Here is a 24030-nt window from a genome sequence, read left to right as displayed (position 1 = left end):
AATTTTCCTTAAAAATAGCACTGTACTTCCTTGTGAGAGTGTCTAGGTACACCTATGCGTTTAGTCTATTAGATGTATAACCACAATAAGAGATCCAAGGAATTGATGTCTCTGAGAGCTCATCCGAGGCAATTTGGAGTGATGTTACTATTGCCCTGATCACTGTCCTCCTTGTTGGAGGTTCTGACATAGGAAGCAAAGCCCTGCCTCTACCAATATGGCTACCTACACACTGAGACACAATGTAGAACAAACCATCATAAGGTGATAATGGAAAAATATTAGCTGCTTGCAGACCACAGACAATACTGGAGATTTAAACCTTTGCCCTCCTTTATTTTGGTTTACTATGTGATAGATGTATGCCCTATATACATACATGGTGTGTACTCTTCAGTCTGCAGCTCAGAAGGGAAGAGATATCTCTCAATGGTGCCATCATCTTCACTTTTATCCAGCCAGCGTCCACAGGGGAATTTGACCCTATGTCCAAGGGACGGTGCATCAATTTCCACCCAGTCGAGAAACCACCCAGCAGAGGGACCTAGAAAGTGACACACAAGCACAAATATAACAGCTTGCATACCTATGTGAAGTCAACTAAAGGTACAAAATGAATTCGGACTGCCTAGCACTTCCAGTTTTATCTGAGATGCATCTGGGCACACAGACTGAATTAAAAACCTGATAAAGGTTCTATTTTACCCTACTATAACACAAACAGAAAAAAAGACATTTTGGCAGGAGTTAACTTCCTGGGCTGTCTAAAAGCGGTACATTGTTTTTCATGAAATTTTATTTTACAGTATAATATATTAGTATGAGTCTAATAAAGTTTTAAACACAAAATCATGTCAAAATAATAAATGTAATACATTTAAAAAAATAATTTTAATAATAAATTTAAATAATAAACTTTGACATGATTTTGTGTTTCAAACTTTATTATACTTATACTATTATATTATACTGTAAAATAAATTTTCATGAAAGACAATGTACTGCTTTTAGACATATAAATCCAGGGTATTGCATTCAACACCGTTATTTTGTATTGAATGCAATACAAAATAATTTAAAATTCCTGCCACGCCCCAAGAGGCGGCTGCACACACCAATGTCAACGGTGACTCCCGGGGAATGTCAGAGCACTCGTCGGGGGACATATCGGCCTGGAGGACAACGAAGGAAGCAGATAGGACCAGGTGTTTGTTTTTTACTTTTTTAAATACACCAGTTTATGTTAAGTTGAACTCTGAACACAAAAACACATTCATCAACTGCCACATTTACAAAGGCAGATATTACCTTGTGAAATTAAAGATAAGCTTACCAGTGTTCTGTGCAGAAAGAAGAGCTGTGGGTGGGGCCAAGCAGCACCTCCCTTTATAGTCTGCCTGCAGAAAACTACAGGAGTGGGTGGATAATAGACCAGTCACCCTGCACAAGAAAAGAGGACAGAAGTGACTGGTCTTCATGACAAGAAGCTCCCAGAAAGTGCAGGAGTTGTGAGCTGCTAGAGAACTGCACAGATCTAAAAGAAAATATAATGACCTTTGAAGCAGCTGTTGATACTATCCCTACCTGTACAGATACATACCTGCAATAGGTATTAACCAGCCATATTTAGTATAGTATATGACATCCATCAGTTTTATTGGAACTTCTTGTGTTACAACTTGGAAATGCAAGCTGTCTCTTATCGATCCTCTTCACTGCTTTACACACAAAAACATTAAACATAGTGTATAAAATACAGTACAGGTTTCAATTCTAACCTTTGTTATCGTGACCAATTTTGATCTTTTTGAGGGACCCGATATCCACAGCCTCAACAGTGAACACATCTGTCTGTCCTCTTTCAAACTTGTTCTTGTTGGTTTTTGATGCCTTGAGGTTCATTAAACCTAAGGAGAAGTTGAAAGGAGTTTGTCAAATACTACATAATGATTGGCTAAATGGATGAATGAAGGATGTCAAATTCAATATGGTGGCACAGTCAACATTGAAAAAGACCATTTCTGTATCTTTGCTGGGCTCTGTCTGCTTTGAAATGCTACAGACAAGTTGCTGATCTGTTTTAAATTGGGTTAACTGAAACCCCCAGAAACCGGTTATTAATATTATTATTATTATTGTTATTATTATTATTATTATTATTATTAATAATAATATTAATAAGAATTAACAGGATTTATATAGCGCCAACATATTACAAAGTGCTGTACATTAAATAGGGGTTGCAAATGACAGACAAATACAGATAGTGACACAGGAGGAGGAGAGGACCCTTCCCCGAAAAGCTTACAGTTTAGGAGGTGGGGGAAGTAACAAGCAACAGGAGCAGAGATATAGATTGGTAGGAAGTAGTGACGGTTTCAAAAGACAGAAGAAGATGGGTAGGCAAGTTTGAAAAAATGGGTTTTGAGAGTTTATTTAAATGAGCAGAAGAGAGCGGCTAGGGGGAGTATTTTTTTACCAGGTCATAAATGTAAGTGGGATAAACACTGTGGAGGGATTTGAAGGCAAAGCACAGGAGCTTAAATTAATTCTAAGGTGAAATAGAAGCCAATGAAGAGAACTACAAAGAGATGTAGCAGAAGAGGAGCGGTGGGAAGAATGGATGAGTCTGGCCGCAGCATTCATAATAGATTGTAGAGGAGAGAGTCGGGTTAGTGGAATACCAGAGGGGAGGAGGTTACAGTAGTCCAGTTGAGAGATGATAAGAGCATGTACAAGGAGTTTGGTGGTCTCTGGGGACAGGTAGAGGCGGATTTTGGAGCTGATGTGCAGGTGAAAGTGACAGGTCCTTGAAATGTTCTGAATATGAGGGGTAAGGAGAATGAGAGGGCAGAATCAAAGGTGATGCCAAGACAACGTGCCTGAGGAGAGGGAGGAATGACAGTGTTGTTAACCTTATCCAGGATGAGGAAGACAAGTCAAGGGTGGACAGATAGATTTGAGTCTCATCATCATACTGATGGTACTGGAGGAGGATATGGGACTACCGAGAGAGGAGGTGTACAGAGAAAAGGCCCTAGCATCAAATATAATTTTCATGTTAAGTGCATGCTTGTTAAGGGGCCTAATGTGCATATGCAGCAGTTATTTATGAATCTAATAAGCTAGGTCAGTATGTACTTAGACTGAGATGCCAGCTCAGAGATGACGCAGTCATGTAAATCGTGGAGCTAGTGCTTGGCTGTGTTCACAAGTCATTTGACATAGATCAGCCCCTCTGCAGCATCTCACCTTTGCTACTCAGTCACAATGTTGAAATCTGGTTACTAGGTTGGAAGAGTAGTGAGGGTAAATCCTTATAATAGAGCTCAAGCAGGCATTCTAATCCTTTCCGAAATGTTGTGGCTGAACAAACATTATTATTTGGTCCACCCACTCTAAGTAAATGTAGTAATATGTTAATTGGTGTATCTCACCAGTATCATCTTTTTCTCCATACAATATGATAAACACATTGGCATCTGTTCCTGCATTCTTCTTGTCTCCAGTCTTCACTTTCACTGTGTATGTTGTAGATTTGGCTCCAAAGTGAAACAAATGAAATCACACTACATCATTTTGGTAGAAATGGCGAGTCACCTATTCTAGGAAAACTTTTCTGAAAACCAGAACCTCATCAACTTGTCAGTGTTAAAACGCCAGTGAACTTAAAATACTTTATACTTCTCTATTGTCCTGTAAGGTTGGACACCACGAGCAGTGACATCATTACTTTGGATATGTGACAGCACGTGGAGCTAGTGATTGGCTGTCAGACAGGAGCTGGTATAATGGAAAAGATCACATGTTCGCCTGTACCTGGAAGTGCCAGGTAATTATTTATTCAAGAAGATCAGCTTTAATAACAAGGAGTAAAAATTGATTGCTTGACAGATAAAACAAATTGTTTTTATAGTGTAAGCTACACAAGACATAAATAGCAAGAAGTAGAGGTAAACTGCACACATATGGAATACTGTGGAACCATGTGATCAATTATAGAGTCTGTTATATTCTACTTCTGTAGATTACACCAAAAAAAGCCACCTGTCTGTGCAGCAATAAACTATCTGGGATATAAATAGTGTGCTGCAAGAAATTGCCTGTGTGCTATAGTCCTAGGAATGGCCACAGACAGGAAGGGGCCTCACATAAAAAAATACCGTGACATCTACCTGTCATTGAATTAAGTGTGCACTGCATGAGGTTGCTTTACCTGTATTTGAAGACTAGATTACAATAGTTGCACATTGTTAGGAGTCCACAAATTATTCTGGATAAAAACAAATCCTTAAAACACATCTAAGGGATCCTAATTGTAAACCCAGGAGGAGTAAACTGTATGTCTTGTTTGCAAGTTTATGGAGTATATTTTTAAAGTGTAACTAAAGTGTAACTTCCTTTATATTGCTCTCCAACCAATACCAACTCCCAAATCCTGCAAGATTGTACCAGACCGTAATACATAATTACTCATTGGGATTTAGGTCTTGCCAGTGAGTATTGGACTTGCAGCAAATGGGACTGGACAGTAACATGGTGTAATTACTCTTTTACCATAACAAGGGGTCCTGGGACATACTGGGCACTGCCACATACGTTTGTCCATTCCATTTGTAGGAAACATGACAAGTGCACAAACCTTTCTGCTCTAACCCCAGTGTGGCAAGGGATTGCTCTTCGCCTTCTTCATCCTTCTTCATAAAGGCTTCATTTACAGGTACCAACATCCGAGATATCTGCCCATCATCTTCATCCACTGCCAGCCACCTCTGACAAGGAAAAAAGTACCTGTAGGAAATGAAACATATTAGTGATGACAACCTTCAACATTCACATTTTGTAAAATGATGACGTCACTGGACAACATTGAGCCCTGGAATGGAACCCTTGGTGTGGTTTGTACATGGACACAGAGATTTTTACAGATAAAGTAAATATTTTTTTCTTAATAAAATTGTCAACTTAATGGAGCTGGCTTTATACACAGTGTAGATTTCCCAAAGTTTAGGTCTATGGGGCCAATCCAGAGAGAAAACCAGGAGGTTAAAATTGTGTTTTTTCTCTGTCTAGCTGTAATTATGGATGAGTATGGCTCATCCATAGGAGCTTTATGTGTTTCTAACTGCCCAAACCATAAGTGACTAATAATATTCATAAATAACAACACCCCAGGGAGTATCCCCTATGGGATAAAAAAAGCAATTTCTTTTTGTGATGGCATATTGGAAAATATGCTATAACAATAATAGCTTATTGTTATATAATTGGTTTTTTTATTAAAAAAAAAAAATTAAAGTTTTAATACAAAGGTTGTTAATGTACTAATGATTGACTTTTGGGTAAACGTGATGGAAAAGGTTTATTTTTAAATTGAAAATCTATATATCATTGAAGATTTACCAGCATACCTAAGCTGATCACTAACTAACTGATAATAGCTAATACGTAGCTGACATCTAGCATGGACGAGACCTATTAACTTATGCAAGCCATCTCTTACTTGGTATCATCCTTCGTATCCACAATCTCAACCCGGTCCAGGAACCATGCAGCATTTCCTCCTGAATTATCATGGCGGATCCTCAACTTTTTCAGTTCTCCCATTTCAACAGCACTTATAGTAAAAACATCCTCCTGTGAAATAATTGATGAAGATAAAAAAAATGCAAATATCAGAGGATGGTTTGAAAAGGTTTGGGAATAAAAATGCTAAAAAAGGTTTGTAATTTTAGTTTAAGGATTTGTAATTGGTATTATAGCCAATTTACATAGACCCACATCGTGCTGGATATTTTTATCACACAAATACCCAAATGAAGTGACATACCATGCTTTGATTTGTTACTTTAGGCTTATACTAATAAAAGTGTGTAACAGACACATTAGCAGTTTGACTGGCCCTACTCCTTGTGATTTCATCCAGCAAGGCTCATTGTCAGGTACATCTGATATCTGAGAATACTATTCATGTATCCATGCACAGGTAAAAGTTAGATTTAGGTTCCCGCAGCCTTACTCTTAGCTGCATTATTTCTTTGTACAACAAAAAAAATATGAAAGCCTCAAAACCATGCACCCACTTAGTTCAAAACTGAGATTAAGCTCTGCCCCCTCCTGGTGTCCTTCCCTATTGCCTGTTTAATGTCAAAGCCTCAGCCAGTGAAGATGATCACCAGGAAGGGACATTGTTTAATCCTAAATTGTGGAGAACGTGAAACTGTTTAACTGAATAATACATTCTATGGTAGAAAAAAAAATTCCCAAAAATGAATTTCAATTTGTATTTTGCTCCAGCATTAATCTTGTCACTCGCAATGGCCTCTAAAGATGGCACAAAAAACATTTGAAAAAAATGTTAAATAGAGCAGTCTTTCTATATTGTAATCTCTCCCTCATAAACTGAAATAATAATTTCCTCATTAAACCTATCTAAACCTGTATTCCACAGACTCACCTTCTGAGGTTCAGTGCAGTTTATCCTTCAGGGTGAATGAACACCAATGTTATTTCACCCATTTCCTGTAATGGGTTGTTGTCATTGACACATTGGCCCTGATTTATGAAAGCTCTCCTAGGCTGGAGAGAATACACTTTTATCAGTGAAGATGGGTGGTCCAGCAAACTCGGATGGAATCTGGTCCAGAATTCAAAACATTTGCTAGCAAATAGCAAATGATTTTTTAAAATCCATTCCATGTTTTCTGGACCAGCCAGCTTCACTTCTGAAAGTGTATTTTCTGCAGCCTTGGTGAGCTTTCATAAATCAGGGCCAATGGACAAAGTCCCCTGAGGATGTGTGAGTACATAAACCCCAGGCTTACCTAAGAGAGCAATGCTAACATCATAACCTGATGACGTGCTCATTTCATATATAAACATACCTGTCCTTTCTCAAACTTGTTCAGATGGTTTGACTTTTTCAGCTGACGTTCACCAGTGTCTCCAATGTCTCCATAAATTGTAATAAACACATTGGCGTCGGTGCCAGCTCCCCAAACAGTGCCGGTGAACACATGAACTTCATAGATGTTCTCTGGAAGAGATCCAATTATATATTAGTTGAATTGAGCAGAGTGTGATGAGTTAGATTCTAGTAATTTATATTGATTTCTGTCTTTGTGTCTTCGATGCCTATCCTGGTGACACCACTAAGGGCATATTTAGACACATCTAATCCATTACAAAACAATGACACAAGTGCATTAATGCTTGTTATATCATCGGTTAATGAACATTAGCAGCTTGTTTATCAGCGAGAAGACAGATAAAGCACTTTTGTAAATTTGTACACAGGAATAAAAACCTGATCTACACAGTATTATTTCTAACCCAGCAGCAGTAAACACATGTACCCGATATGGTAACTTGCTATGGTAAACTGTTAACAGAAAGGGAGAAACAGTTAACAGAAAGACAGACTGAAATGAATGAAAATTTTTTTTTCTTTTGTAAAATTTATGCTGAAATAAAAGTTGCATGGCTATTTTTTTTTAAAAATGCTACACTCTTGGCTGTGTCTATCTTCAATACTTCAAAAGTCATTAGCCAGGAAAAAGCTAAGTCTTCATTTTGGGAAAAAAACAAAAAAATACGTTAAAACAAAAATAACAAGTTCCAGATAAGTATAGCACAGTCTAAAATCCGGTAGAGAGCGACTGTATATTACCTTCCAGTTCGGTTGTGTCTTGAGGAAGTAATTCCACCACCAGCTCTCCATCTCCCTCCCCGCGAGCCAACCACCGGTTACACTCAAACTTGTACTTCTCCACCACTTCCTGTGGCTGCAGCTCTACTTCTTCTTTGGCAGACTTCTTTTTCTTGTTTGTCTTCTTCTTCTTCGTCTCGGCCGGTTGTGGAACGGGTAGCATCTTTATTCCGACCCTCCGAACCTCGACTGATTCCAAATACCAGCCATCTCCAAATCCTTTACCGTCGTGACCAATTCTGAGCTTAAGGATCTTTCCAACATCAAGTGCTTCTATCTACAGTATCAGAAGGGACAATGATATACATACAGTACAGAAATGTAACCCCTTTCTGACTACAATACAACTTTATAAGTTCAACTGTAAAAAAGCCTTTGCTCATGAAATGGTTAAAGCATGTTAAGTACCTGTTCTAAGCCTTTCTCAAACTTTTTAACAGGAGGGAACCCTTGAAATAGCTTTTAGATCCTGAGGAACCCCTTCTATAATTGCTATTTTTACAACATAAATGGTCAGGAGGAAAAACACATTTTACAATGCTGTCCTGTGGGATGAAGGTGACCCTTGCAGGAAGCCAAAAAGATCATTGGCCTCAGTTAAACTGACCTGAGAGGCACAGACTACTTATTGCTCAAGGAACACCTAGCAACCTCTAGAAGAACCCTTAGGTTCCACAGAACTCTAAATGAGAAATACTGTTCTAAATCTTCCTTACTCAACCTAATAGCCTTGTAATATAGGCACATATAGGAATATATAGGACCTTTTGTCTTTTCAATATCTTTTTTAACCATACATGTAAAAGATATGCATCATGTGAATAATCTTATAAGTATGTGTTAATATCATACAATACAATAAAATGTACTTACAGCATGTCCCCAGTAATCCATGTTAAATTACTCAGGGTTTTTTCAACATGGAAAACTGAAGATATCTAGTGGCAGAAAGGAACTGTTGCATAAAACAGCCCAAGAGAGGTTAGCATTGTACAAATAGTTATTTATACATCATGAGAGGGGCACCATGCTGGGAATGTGAATAATGTGATGCAACATCTTTGACTTCGATATGCAAACAATCACTAACTTTTTTTAAGCCATAGCCATAATCATTGCAGTATTCTTCTCAGAATTTCTTTTTAAGCCAGGTGGTAAGAAGCTGCAGGCAGGTGGCAGCTCCTGTATTGTTACACAACTTTTTAGTAATCACCCAAAAGCAGGCAGGTGGATACTGAAAAGTGCACCCGGCTAAAAGGAGCTGGGGAGAACACTTGTAATTGGAAGACTAGTAGCTGTCATTTAGCTCTTGATATTCTAATGCATCTCAGAAGCTGTTCACTTCTAAAAATTAGGCTTTTTATAATATCAAACAACAAACCTTAAATATATCAACTGCTCCTCTCTCAAAGTCATTAGATCGACTGCGCAAGAAAGTTTCCTCTGTCTTCCCCTGGTCGCCGTAAAGCTGCATAAAAACATTGGCATTGGTACCAGCGCCACGCACATTCCCGGTGGTGACAGTGACTTCATAATTTATTACTGGATAGAAAAAAAAACAGGATCTCAGGTGTAAAACAACATTGGAAACACAGGTTTTGTTTGTGTATATGTATGTACGCTATGTATACACGTCAGATGATTCTTGTCCGAATATCGTTTCAGGGCTGGAATTTGATGAGAATCTGACGTGTGTACAAAACTTGTTCGATGAGGTTCATGGATCTGTCCTGGAGGATCCACAAACGACAAACAACCGTAATGCAAGTGAAGGGGAGAGAGCGCAGAGGGGCGCCGCTCTTTCATTCTCCCCCTCCCCTCTCCATAGAGCAGAATGCCGCTGTATGTACAGCGCTTGTTGATGCATAATTCAGTCTCTTGTCATTGGAAAGGATCATGGAAGATCAAAAGTCAAACAAAAGTCTAACGTTTGTACGTAGCCAGACTCTTTTTTGGATGGAGGCCAATAAAGCCAGATTTCCCAGCACTAATTCGCCATTTGGCACAAAGAAACCTTTCTCCAATAGGCAGTAGATGTCAAAAAACGTCAAAAGATACATAAATTACACATTTTGTTTTTAACAATGTTTTAAATTCTTTACTTATATCGGACAACTACAGTAATAATTAGAGGCACAGTGCTATTCGCAAGAAGCCTCTGAAAACCTAAATCATTAAATCAGTACATTAATAACTGTTTATGCAGCTTGACTGCATTATGCTAATAAAATTTGAAACTTCATTTAACCCTTGAATTTAAACTTTGCCAAGTGCTACACTTACTTGACCTATGATAATGGAATACCAATGAAAATGTTTTTAGGTTCTATATCTAATTTGAAAAGGGCTAGAAACTCATTTTTCAACTATTTCTCTATCATTGATAGGAGGGGACACTTTACAGTCATGAATACAGATAGCAATATAGCCTGGTAAAAGATTGAACTCTTCATTTATTCAAAACTACAAACATTTTAGCAAGAATCTAAGATTTTTTACATGCACCTTTGTAAATTTTCACTTACGTTTTTCAATTTCAATGACTTCACTGGCATAGACTTCCACCTCCACTTTGCCATCACACTCATCCTTGCAGAGCCAGCGGTTGACTGGGAACATGTATTGTTTTCCATGTGCCGGGACCTGCACCACAACGTTGCCCAAAAACCACCCAGCTCGAATTCCCACATTATCATGGCCAATCAGGAGCTTATTGATCTATTGTGAACATGAAAGAAGAGTTATCAGGTTTAAATAAATAAAACCATTATAAATGTATTATAAAGGAAAATAATAAATCTAAAAAAGAAAATACATAAATACGATTCAGGCCACAATCTGAATATTTTTTTAAAAATCATATTCTGATTAATTTCATCCTGTAATTTATTTGATTTTTTAACAAGGTGATAACGTACCTTCCCAATGTCTATGGTGTTGATGGTGAAGTTGTCCACCCGTCCTCTCTCAAAGTTGTCAGCCAGGTCGTTGTCAGAAACAAGCAAAAACTGTTTGTTGGTGTCTCCCTTCTCACCGTACAGTTTGACAAAAACACGGGAATCAGAGCTGGCCCCACTGACATCCCCTGTCTTAATCTGGAAGTGATAACTGATACCTGTAAGAGACAGAACATACAACATGAAAAGTTACAAAAGAAACAAGTTACAAAACAGTAAAGTAGGGGGGAGCCAATGTTATAAGTGGTCAATCAGAAGTTAATAATGCTGTAAAAAGGTAATAGTGTTGCCTGTACCAACTGAATCTTAAAACAACAATCCATTTCTTAGATTTTTGATTGGTTCTTCACAATTACTGCAACTTGTCCTAGTGGCACCTAGAAAGACCAAAGCCCTGTTTCACAATCATAACTATCTGCTTACATTAAATATAAACTAGTATTTGTTTAGTGCATATTACACAGCACTTCACAAAGCCCATAGTCTTGACACTAGCTATGCTTCAAAGGGGCTCACAATCTGATGTTCCTACCATAGTCATATGTCATTACGACAGTCTAAAGTCAATTTGGGGGGAAGGCAATCAACCTAACTGTGTGTTTTTGGAATGTGCGAGGAAACTGGAGTGCACGGGGAAACCCACACAAACACAGGGAGAACATGCAAATGCCATGCAGATGTGTCCTGGCCCAGATTAAAACCTGAGAGATGAGGTGCTAACCTCTGAGCCACTGTGCTGCCCCATCTACATCATACCAAATAACAAACGCCAGTTGTGGTTGGATAATGTCAGGATTATCGCTTACCAGGACCCTCACCTGACATTTAAGGCCTGTTTTGAAGGTTTACTAGTTAGAAAATGCATGCTCTTATATCAGCTGTACCCAAACCCTTGCTTTCTGTTTAGGATTAGCCACAAAGAAATTCCCATTACATATTTTGTGTATTGCATGTATTTTACTTATAAATAAATGAATCATAGAATCTGTAAAAATGATCCATGTTCACAATCCAATGACCTGGAGCAACCATTCAACCAGTGATGGGCTGAAATGGTGAAATGAAGTTTGATTATATCAGCCCTGCAACCTAAACCTTTAAAAACGAGTCAGTGGCTCCCATATCTCAACAGTTTCAATTTGCAGTTAACAAAGATAATAATCTCACTTCTCAAGTTCTGCGAGTCCCCAGCTGGAACCAATTCTCGAATGATGTGGCCATCATCTTCATTCCTATCAAACCACCTGTACAGATGATAAAAAGAATATCTGTCATTGCTGTATATTCTATACTGACATGTGACACTAGTCATTGGTTCACTAAAATAAGTGTTATTTTCATATTTTATTTTTTTTAGAGTATTTATATAGGAGATATCAATAAGTTAATATTAAATAATTAGCATTTGTCAAATTCAACATTCAATTGTGATTTGATTAAAGGGTATCTCCAGCCAAAATCTTTTTTTTTGTCATTTTTTTAGACATAGTGGGGTAGGGTTACAACCCTTGACAGGGATATTAATGCTGTCTAGGATTATGGCCCTTTAGATTTGGTAGGGTCTTTAGATTGTGAGCCCCTTTCAGGAACAGCTAGTGACACAACTTTGGACTTTTACAGCACTGCGTAATATCTTGGCACTATATATATACTGTGTAATAATAAAAAAATATTCATTTGCAGGTAAAAAAAGTGCGCTCAGCTGCTCCTAGGCACATAGCAAATTTTACTATGTGCCAGGAGTAGCAAACTGCACCACACTTTACCAGGTTTGCATGAAGTTGTCCTTTCAGTTGTGGTGTGGATCTTCCTCAAGAATAAGAAAATCAACTGGGTGACTTGCTGCTTCAAGGAACTGCACAGCGATCCACTGCAATCCCAGCAGCCACTGCATGCAAACTTGTGCACAAAGTGGTTCTTAATCACTCCCATGCAGTTGAATGGATGTTGTTGGGCTACCCACAAGTCTCAAAGGGACCTATGGGGTTGATTTACTAAAGGAATAAAGGCTGTTCTTTGCAAAATGAATTATCATCTTGCAAGGGATATATCTCTTAGCTTAGTAAATTAAGCTCTCGAACAATGTTTTTTAACCAGGGTTCCTCAATGGGTTGTTAGGGGTTTCTTGAGAAATGAGCAGTTTGCCGTTTTCAGTTCAGTTAGCACTGCCACCAATGATTTTTTTGGCTATCTGTATGGCTGAAATTCTCTCCTATAGCCATATATAATAAACCTGGTCTCAAGTTATTATAGTGTTTCTCAACCAGGATTCCATAGAATCCTAGGGTTCCTCTAGATGTTTCTAGGGGTTCCTTGAGCAATGACCTTGTTGAACAGTTTAGGTGACACCAATAATCTTTTTGGCTATCTGTAACACATTCTTACCAATGCCCAGCAATGTAATGTACTGTGAGTTGTGGGTATAATAATTATAGGAGGGTTTCCCCAAGATCTGAAAGTTATTTCAGATTCATGTCAAAAAGGTTGAAAAAACTACTCTGCACCCTAAGTTTCTTTAGTATATCACATCTGAATTCTTAATCTGCATGAATAGTCAGCAGTCAGACAGCCCAGCATGCTCAGAAAATACAATCATAAAAGCACCTTGTAATATATGTAAATTTTCAGATAATACACAAAGAAAAAGTGTGACCGTTCCAGAAAATGCTTCTTTAAAGGATATTAAATGATTGTAGATAAAAGCACACACTATATTCTAAAATTTGTCCTGTATAAATTATGATTCTGGTACCAAGAACTGCAAAATTGTTTACAGATGAAAAAAAAAGCTTTTCTCCAATGTTCCATAATTTTATTGCAATTCTTGTATGAAAAAAAAATTACCATCAAAAAAGTTTCAAAGTCAGAAAGAAAAAATCAAAAATCAGTCGTAAACTAGAAGAGGAAGAGGAAGTTACTGTATGTGAAACCGATTAAGGTAAACTACAGGGTATTCTTGGGTAAAATAGTTAAACATTTTTTGTCAGGTTTAAGTGACATGATGAGCAGATGCAAGCCCATCACTTTCAAGCTGCAAATGAATGCAAGGCCCAGCATGTTCAGAAAATAGATTTACAGATTTTACAATTTTATATAAATAACGAAAACAATTCTACAAAACATCAGTTTATACTCATGAGATAAAATTGATCATAAACCATTATTATTTTTATTGAGTACCTCTCTGACTGCAGCAAGGAAACCCTTCTTGGCCAACACAATGGAGCCTGGGACCATAGAGAGGAGTGAATTGTGGTAGTGTCAGTTATATTGGTTTGAGCAAAATCATTTATTACCCCCAGAACACCGGGTTTAGCAGTGGGCACTCCCACTATTAAAAATATGTTTTTAAGCTAATTATAAAGTTACATGATTTTTATAGGATCATTCTATTGATCAAGAGTCATACCTGTCACAGGGGAATTCTATAGCTTCAGTTTCTGTTTTTCCTTCTTCTTTTACTAAAACCTTGTCAAGATACCATCCACAGCCTCCTCCTTTGCCATCATGCCCTATGCGCACCCTCCGCACTTGTTTTAGCGTCACAGCTTCTATAATAAACTCATCAGCCTGAAGGAAAGAATGTAAAAGGTGAAGTGAGAAAGACAGAAAGCTTCTGCAGTACTTAGATGTAGTGGTTGCATTAGTTTTCTATTTTCATATTTCTTTTCACTTTATTTTTGCTCAGTATTCCGCTTCCACAGCTTCATATTTATTTCCTTCTCATCTGCAGCCTCCTGTTTGCAGTCCCACTGGTAAGAAGCTATTGCTAGGTTTCTGGCATCTGCACACCAATGTTCTATAGTCCTAACATCGACAAGTGTACCAATATTTTCCTACACCTGTACAGTCTATAGGTGATAAGGTGTAAGGACACTGGCATCTATACAAGTATGACCTGGGGGGTATTTGACACACTTGGATATACTGAGGGGAAATTTTATTAACAAACATCAACTTATCATTTAAACTATATCAAGCCAACAGTCAAATCTCTTGGGTGTCATGGCTCTGGAAATGTCAGTCAAGTTTGATCAAATTTTTTTTTTGATATTTTAAGAAAATCACTTGACTGCAGAGAGAAATAAAAGGGAATTTAATAAAATAAATTACAAATCGATTCTAACAGCAATAATAGCGTATATCCAATATAAATTCTTTTTCACACAAAGTACAGGCTTGTTTTCATGCCTTATAACTTACTGTTCATTTTATAAGAATTTTTTTATTTTGTAGTGGTTTATTACTGCCTTCTGCTCCAGAACTACCCTATCTGCAGATATCTTGCTTGCATTCCAAGGAGTTATTTATTCAGTCATTGAATTAAGATTTAAGCTTCGTCGATGTAATTGCCTATTTTTAAACTAATTTATTCAGTAACCTATTTTAGGAAGAACGATGAATGAATCAGTTAAAGAAGCCTAACATAAACTAAGAAACTGATCCATCCCTTTCATTTTAAATTAGGTTATTGGCCATGACAGATACTTACATATACATAATTACTTCCACAGAAACCAGGGGATCTGTTTGTAAAGCAGTGAATCTGACATTCATTGAAACATTCTCTGATGGAGAGTCTATTGAAAAACATGGACCCAGCATATTCTCCACCAGGGAAATGTTTCAGAGAATGTCAGATTCACTGCTTTAAATATAGACCCCTAGAATTTAAATTCACAATTTGTTTTCTAATGTGATGATATTTCAACTTGTACTGGTTACAAATTTATTTAAATGCACATGACCTAAAGTTCAAATGATATTTCATATACAGAATGATTCCATAAATCGGGGCAGGGTCCTCTCTGGCTCCCGTGTCACTACCTGTGTCTGTCTGTTATTTGCAACCCCTATTTAATGTACAACGCTGCCTAACATGTGGACACTATAAAAATACTGTTTAATATTATTAATATTTATATATATATATATATATATATATATATATATATATATATATAAAATAAAATTGTGTTGCTTGCTTGTGGCTGACTGCCTTTCTCTTACTAAAACTTGCAATAACATATTCAGGCATGCTCTTAGGTTCACTACAGAGAACATTCTGAAGTTCTGGTGAAATTCTGGCTAAACTTAGGTATTTCAGAATGCAGTTTCTTTTAATGTATGCTTTTTTTACAAGCTGCCTGCTAAGATTTTGTTAAAATAGCAGTCAGACACTGTCAGGCTTCTAGGAAGAAGGTGCATTGACTATTCCTGGTATCTACAAAACAGAATACTACAAGCCTTGCAAGGTATATAAATTAAGAGGGGACTGTCAAATTGTACTGGTAGGAAGTTTTTGTTTTAGATAGACAGACAAAATACTCAAACTGTCAAAGATTGAAATTGCCCATTTGAAAGAGTCACTGGTTTCATCTTTTTGTCCCATAATGAACCCCATAAAGTCTCTTACTCTTGATCCCAATTTGGTACCCATCATTGGGAAGGAACCCAAATCTCTTTAAAGGTTGTACTTACATTGCCCTTTTCAAACTTGTTCATGTTGTTCTTGCAGTCAATTAGGAAGCGTTCCCCTGTGTCCCCGAGGTCTCCGAAGAGGCAGATGAAGACGTTGGCATCGGTTCCACTACCACTTACGTTGCCGGTACAGACGGTTACTCGATACTTCACCACTGTGTGGGTAAGCAGGTAAAATGTTAAAGATTCTCTAACTTAGTCCACTACATACCATAGCAGGTAGACCTCATTGCCCCATACATAACACCACATGAGATGCATTATTCAGTAATAACAGCTGGTGAACTTCCCATGCATTATTCATGCTGAGATTTACTTTCACTTCTGATAAGCTAAAAGGTTATCTGTTACCTGGACTTGACTGTTCATGAAGGAAATTAGTGGAATCACTCTGGGCTGACCCTGTAATATCATATCATTCAACTTTTAAGAACTCTTTATCACAAAGCCTTAGGCAATTTGCTTAATATATTAAAGTAGCTCTGAGTCTGATTTTAAATGTTGTTTGCAATCCTATTGAATTTACAGCTTTCATTAAAATAATACCCTGTAATCCGCCTGATGGAGAGTACAGGAAGCCATGGCTGTACATATTGCATGGGCATGGTCCATCATTGATACTATCAGTGCAATGATAGGAATATAGATAGGAGGTGGATGAAAGTGCTCTAGGAGATCAGTGGTACTGAGATGAAATATAGATAATATAATATAATAAAAGTGTTTATAGGAAAAAAGACAATTGCATATGATATACTGTGGAACTTTAAATTATAGTATAAACATATCCTCTACCCACCTGTGTCATTGTCTGTATCTGTCTGCTATTTGCAACCCCTATTTAATGTACAGCGCTGCGTAACATGTAGGGCTATATAAATCCTGTTTATTAATATTAATAATATTAATATTATTATTATTATTATTATTATTAATAATAATAATAGTAATAATAAAGCAAACAGGCATGGTTTTTGCAGGAGAGACATTCTATGTTTTTTCTAGAATAATGATTCTTATCTGGCAGTTTGCGATCTTCTGTACAATGTACACATGTGCAGCTCAGGGAATTATTTTAGCATATACCAGATGAATGAACTCCCACATATGCAATGTTGTTTTTTTATACTGCCATGCCAATCAAACCTGAAAAAAACACTAGGCAAAGGTGTCAGCACTAGAGAGAGAACCATCTTGCAGACTTTGTGCCCCTGGAGGTTTTCCAAGTATTGTTCTACTTTAATAAACCCATTAACAGTGACTATTCCAGCAGCAGCTTGATGTACTGAACACTGCAATGCAAGTAAACTAACACTTTAATATCTGTCTATATGTTGACTGATAACAGCTTACTCAAAGGTCCAGACTGCAACTATCTTGAATTCAAAGCAGTTTTTGGTATGGATAATTTTAAAAGTACAGATACCTATAGTACAAAGGCATGTTTTAAGGCATGTGTAGTAGCAAGTAACTATACTCCCAACCCCCCACCTCCCTGTTTTGTGAAATGGTATCCTAACATTTTATCAGAGAACAAGAAGTGCACAGATATGAGCATTTCCATTTTTTTACAATATATCTGTAACAACTTTAGATCTTCTCCTGTATTAGGACCCTAGTGGGAACTCTCTCTTCATGGGTCCTAGCTGAGAAAGCATGCTGCTTGATGTCATTAAACTGCAAATGATTTATATGAAATCCACAAAATCTAACCAAAACCAATAGCTAAATTTCCTTCTCAGGTTCTCATTTATATGACTGGCAACTTTAATAAACAAGCTAAGGCACCCCCACAAGATATTTTTGGCCATTGCAACATCACCTGGTAAAACCTCAAGCACCAGAGGTCCCTCTGCTGGCAGCTCTCGTACAATTTCCCCATCATCTTCATTCAGGTCCAACCAACGTCCACATTTAAAGGTGTATTTATCTTTGGTCAGGGTTTTCAAAAGAGTTAACTGTGTGAAAAAACAAAAAACAAAGGTCAGGCTGAAATTGTAATAACCAGACAAGTAAATCAAATCAGCATCAAACAGTACGATAAATAACTGTCATCTGCTACCCGTAATTACCGTTAATAAACATTATCATCATTTACAGTCTTAATCAACTGTCAATATTATGAATACTGGACATCATCAATCATTAACATTTGCTATTTCTATGTCTCCATGCACTGGAAGTCACCATCAACGGTTGCCTTCTTCACCGATCATCATCACCTTCATTAGTCAATAGCCTTCACAAGTAGTCAGCATCATCATCATTTCCCCACAGTAATCATTTTTAGCAATTATGTGTCTCATCTTGATGTCATTGCTGTTATTAGTAGTGATTGGTTAATGTGCCCAGCTTCATTTCATTCTGGGTTTGGTGAACATTCTTTGAAGTTGGCTTAACCTGGTAAAGTTGAACAGTTCAAATTTTTCTCTATGGGAGCAAGAAGTATTGTTGTCTCCCCACCCAATGTGTCACCCATGTATTAAGAACCCAGGACGTAGAAGGCCCCAGTAGGTATAACTACCTAATGGCACAGCCAACATAGCAATGCCATTTACATGTCTTAACTACAGGTAAGTAGTACATTACTTCTTCTACTTTTAAATACAGCTATGCTCTTAATTTCATCCTTAGAAAAAAAATAATTCTCACCTTACTTAGATGCCAACCGCTAAAAGCATTCCTCTTCTCATGCCATATTCTGACCTTATATAGGGGCCCCAGATCTGGGAGTTCAATCTGCAAAAAACAACACACTCTTCATAGTCAAATCAGCAGTACAGAACAGAAAACTGAAAAGTAGGACATTTTGAATACATTTGCTCTTGATGTAAATAAACAATGAATAGTCGATTTTTAATATGGGTGTGTTAGAATCAAAGCACCCCTAACTTCTAAAGGACCTTGAGTAGGAATAAAGACTTGTTGATTTTAAGATTAAACCCACATCAAAAGTAGGTTAGCAGATTCCCATAGAGCAATGTCGATGACAGAAGCAGTGTCTGACATTCTCAGCATTGCATTGCACAGGTCCTGCTAAACAACTTTTCAATTTGGTTGCAGGCAAGCAATAAAATACTTTTTTTATAGAGTAGAGTAGTGCTAGAACCCCCAACTTAATCTGTCTATGCTCATTCTAGTTTTTGGTGGAAATATGCTTTATTTATTTACTTTATTTGAAAAAACATCACTTCTGGAATAAAAGGTTTTATGAATGTAGGTAGAGTCATGTAATTCATTCCTCTATGTCCCTTGGCCATCTATACATCTAGAACTGCTGCTTTACTGTACAGATACAACCCAATGATTTCTATGACTCTGCCATTGTTCTGAAATAAAGAATAATACTCCTATTGCTGTGATTTGTAATAGAATAAGACATAAAAATAACTTTATGAAGGCTCAAATGTGCATTCTAATGGTTCATGGGAGAGCTTTTTGTTGTTTCCTTTCATCTATCCCACTATCATGTATGACACTGTATGATTATATTTTCTTGAAACAGAAGAAAAAGGTGACTGGAGGCTCTTACCATAAACTTGTCTATCTGTCCTGTTTCAAAGTTGTCTGATTTGTTGTCCAGCCTAATTTCATCGGACTTTCCCTTCTCCCCGTAGATTTGAAGGAGGATGTTGGCATCTGTTCCAGCATTTTTAATGTCACTTGTCCATATCCAAAGTGACCACGGGAGTTCTTTAAAAATAAAATTAAAGGGAATTTTTACAAAGAGGTAAACAGTAATGAAAAGCATTACTAGTGTTCCTTAATGACGAGCTAAAGTTAGGAGGAGTCTCCTTTCTTTCTAAATGTATACCACTAGCATTGATCAAGTGACCTAAATTGTAACTACACTTGTAGGAAAAAAATAAAAATCCTGTTTGGGTGATCTATGTGAATTGCAAGGATTTTTTATTCCATGACTGAGGAATGATCTACTGGGAGACTTTATTAGGCAACCCTTGATAGATTTTGTGCTATAACTCCTACTAAAAATTCTAATACAATTTTATTTTCATTGCAGTAATACTGACTCTGTCACCAACAAATAACCATTGTTAACAACAAAAATAAATAGTAGATTCTAATGTAATCTTAGCTAATAGGCCTCATACAGACCAGTAATTTACCTTCTGAGTAAGTGATGTATAACAGAATGAGTCAATGTGACTGTTTTTGCTGGTTTAGGTTTCCTATAAAAATTTCCTGGTAAGATCTTTCCCCAGTCGTGGTTCCTATTACATTGTTTAGACCTAATATGTTTATGTACAAACTTAGACATGAAGATGTTTTTCAGCTAATGGATAGCTTCTTCACACGTCTGACCAAAATTTGAGGTACACCATATTTGAGGTGACATGCGATGTCATTCCTTACAGGCCCTGCCCCTCCTTTCTGCAACAATTTTGCATGGTGACTTGAAAAAAGATGTCACTGATATTAATTTTCTATTTGTCTGCATGTTACCCAAGCTGCAGACAGCCTCACCTTTACCCACCCATGTCCAAAGACCTGAAAAGGTAATAAGAAAAACATAAAGTAAAATCCAATTTAAAGGAAAGGTAATTCTATGTTTTGGAGTGCGGAAAGGTCACAATATTTACCAGGATGTTATTGCATATTCCTTAGTTTGTGTGAGGCTTCTAATTTACATTGTGAAAAGCTTACAGTGTTCAGTGAAATCAGAGTAAGACTTTCCGTTCAGGAGAGGAATTTGTACAACTGTGTAAGACTGAAAGGAAGCTGGTGGACAGATTCAAAAGATTTTTCTTACTCTTTTGTCTTTTCTGACGAAGAGAAACCATTTCATAAAGTTCGCGTTCTATCAAACCATCTCCTTCATCGATGTCTAGCCATCTGCCACATGGGAAGGTCTGTTCAATCCCGGTGAAAGGGCAATATACCACCACCTGCATGAAGTAAGAGAATGAGATAAATAGGGGCTGTGTACGGTATGTGCTGGGTGCAGAGGGTGTGCATTTATTGTTGTATGGAAGTCCCTAAATGAACCAATCTGGATGTAAGAAGAACTACATGAAGGACAACATAAAGTGAATAAAAAATTACTTTTGTTATAAGTTGCTTTTCCCTAGAAAATTACCAGTTAACAAATGCAAAAAGTGTACCAAGTTGTAAAAAAAGTTGGTCAAGCAGACATACATATGGAGATGCAGGGTGTGCAGCTGCACGAGGGCCCCAGGCCCTACTAAGCAAGCAGAAGACATCTGGACAGATAGGATGAATTGGCAGTTCCTTCAATTCATCCTACCCATCCAGATTTCCTTCATGTGGTTGTGTTTGAGGGTCATTGAACATCAGCAAAGCACGGGAATAAGTGTTCCTATGCCTAGCTGCATTCCATCTGTCCCTCTGTCAGTTCGGCTATCTTGGAGGTCCTATTGCCAAGTGTCAGTCAATGGGTGGGGGCAGTGGGTAAGAGAGGGTTTTGAGGTGGTCAGTGCTCAAAGGTAGACTAAGCAATGGGGCAGTGGTCAGGTGGAGACAATCAATGCTTAGACATGGGCTCCATGTAGGTGGAGGGAGATGTTGGGGTAGGGCAAGTGTGTGCATAGTGGGGGGGGCAAGTCAGTTCTGCACTGGGGCCCATTGTTGGCCATGTCCACCACTGGTTGTTCTGCTTGAACATGTATTAAAAGATATGTGGGTCTTGAATTTTCATTTTTATGCAAATATTTATTAAAAATATGTAAGGGTGTTTAGCAGTATGTAGACGGTTAAATATGTATTCTTTGTGGTCACACCCCCTCAAACATTTTCTATGTTACATATAGACATATGTGATTTAGATTTGGGTTTAAGCATACTTTTTAACCTGATTTATTAAAACTCTCTTAAACTGAAGAAGATATCATGAGTGAACCTGGGTGATCCTGAAATGGATCCTAACCAGGATTGAAACATTTGCCATTTTTAAAAATCTATTCCAGGTTTGCTGAATCTCCCAGGCTCTCCCACCACAATTTTCTATTTTCTCCAGTGTTAGAGAGCTTTAATAAATAAGGCCCAATGTTTTTGATGCACTGAAATCCCAAGAAGGGTTGTCAGCCCTGCCTAGTTCTATCCTAGTGGACTACAGAACACCCTGTACGCCTTTTTTTAGGGTACATTTCTTTGGTAAATTACCGCATCTGCCTATCATTGACAGATGGAGCTCTGTGGAAAAAGAAAGAAAGTGGCAGATATGTCATGGCTCTGATTTATGCACTTTATGCATGTAAAAAATTTAGTTTGAGATACTGAATTCTGCAAACAAGTTTACATATATAATAATTATATATATTATTATGCTTTTCAATCAGAAGAATACATCATATATGTACCTGACTACATTGACTACATAAAAAAAATATGTAAACTATTCTACACAATGATGTAATATCACAGCGGTATCTGACCTTCTCACAGTACCATCCAGAGCTGACACCTCGTCCGTCATGTCCAATGGTCACCCTGCTAAGGGGGCTGAGTAAAGCGGCGATTTCTATGTTGAAGATATCGATCCTCCCTCGTTCAAACTCTCCACCCTCTAGAAAGAACTTCCCGCTGTTTTTTAACCCCTTGGATCCATGAAGAATGACGTGAACCTTGGAATTTGTTCCAGCTCCCCGGATGTCTCCAGTCATTATAGAGACGTTGTAAACAATGCCTAGGGAATGGAAAACATTAGGTCAAGAAACATACTACAGGGCAATCAATCAGAGGGCTTGGGGTGTGCTCATAACCAAGCTGTGTTATGTACAGCTAGGGACTGACTGTACTGTTTGGAAGGGATGCCTGGATCAAAAAACAGAATCACAAACGTTTTGGGAATCAAAAATTAATCATATGTATATTACAAAAGCATATTGTTAGGAGACAATTATCTGGCCAGCGATCCCGTGCACCCTGCTTATTCTCTTCATTGGCGTTGCTTGCAGCTGCAGGGAAAGTCAGGCAAATAGCTGTCAGTCCTCTGCTCTGCAGCTTGTGGCATCCCCGGCTTCCCTTTGGATGTAAATGATCCCTCTGCATCCCGTGCTGAGACTTTGCAGCTGACAAAGATTGTGCTGAGTAGTTCCTGATTTCAGTCCTGCGCTGCCATTGGTTGCTTTATAGCCTCTCTGCTCCCTGTGATCAGAGCCTGTTGTAGCGTTTAGCTGGGCTAATCTGTGCTTGAGTGAATTTTGTGTTTTTTACTGTTGCTGACCTTGCCTGTTCCCGGCCTCTCGTTGGTACGCAGCCTGGACCGACCTTTTGCCTGTGACCCCAACTCTGCTTGTGCCTACTCCCTCTGTACCTCATCTGGTGCACTGATTTTCCTGTATGACCTTGGCTTATACTGTGGATTGCCTTCTGTGGGCCCCTGCCGGCCCATCCCCAGATGCCATCCCAACCGAGTGCTGGGAGATACAACCATTCTCCCCAGACTGAGAAGGGGGTTGCTAAAGACAAAGACAGTGGTGTTAGATTTGGAGGACTGGTGTCTGGTGCGAACCAGGGCCTTACACGTATTTAGCAGTTTGCCTAAAATCCTGGTAAAATTGGGGAGCAGTTAAACCTCCAAGTACAGACTTTCTTTGAAACTGAACTCCAGATCAATATCACAGGCACAAAAAAAGGCAGCTGTGTAATTATTAATAATATGTATCTTGTAGTTTAATGTATAGCAGAATAGATGGGGAGATTAAAAAGCAGCTCCATGGATCAGGTGTACTGCACTGCAAGAAAAATCATTATAGCGAAGGATAGCGCAGAGTGACAAGACAGGTAAGCTCAACATTCTGCTACTTAACTGTCCAATTACAAGCTATGGTGGTAGAAACTTGTCAAAGTCAAACTATAACAAAAAAAAACAGCCCCTTCTCTGACAGAAATAATATTATTGCG

General features: G+C 37.9%; 1 protein-coding gene across 1 annotated transcript in view; it reads right to left on the bottom strand.

Moving 5' to 3' along the window:
* The window catches only part of LOXHD1 (lipoxygenase homology PLAT domains 1), a 112327-nt gene that overhangs the window by 31753 nt on the left and 56544 nt on the right, over positions 1-24030 (bottom strand). Inside the window, exons 14-31 of the mRNA XM_072413500.1 lie at positions 22560-22810; positions 20918-21053; positions 19679-19839; positions 18799-18885; positions 17969-18104; positions 16147-16301; positions 14075-14235; positions 11833-11909; positions 10627-10823; positions 10234-10426; positions 9090-9250; positions 7670-7985; positions 6885-7036; positions 5504-5637; positions 4643-4791; positions 3438-3542; positions 1779-1907; positions 380-544 (exon numbers count right to left, since the gene is read on the bottom strand). Coding sequence (XP_072269601.1) covers positions 380-544; positions 1779-1907; positions 3438-3542; positions 4643-4791; positions 5504-5637; positions 6885-7036; positions 7670-7985; positions 9090-9250; positions 10234-10426; positions 10627-10823; positions 11833-11909; positions 14075-14235; positions 16147-16301; positions 17969-18104; positions 18799-18885; positions 19679-19839; positions 20918-21053; positions 22560-22810 — 2865 coding nt within the window. The remainder of the gene's footprint in view (positions 1-379; positions 545-1778; positions 1908-3437; positions 3543-4642; positions 4792-5503; positions 5638-6884; positions 7037-7669; positions 7986-9089; positions 9251-10233; positions 10427-10626; positions 10824-11832; positions 11910-14074; positions 14236-16146; positions 16302-17968; positions 18105-18798; positions 18886-19678; positions 19840-20917; positions 21054-22559; positions 22811-24030) is intronic.

The sequence above is a fragment of the Pyxicephalus adspersus genome, chromosome 6, assembly GCF_032062135.1.
Source record: "Pyxicephalus adspersus chromosome 6, UCB_Pads_2.0, whole genome shotgun sequence".
Taxonomy (NCBI): Eukaryota; Metazoa; Chordata; class Amphibia; order Anura; family Pyxicephalidae; genus Pyxicephalus; species Pyxicephalus adspersus.
This window is presented reverse-complemented; position numbering and strand designations above follow the sequence as displayed.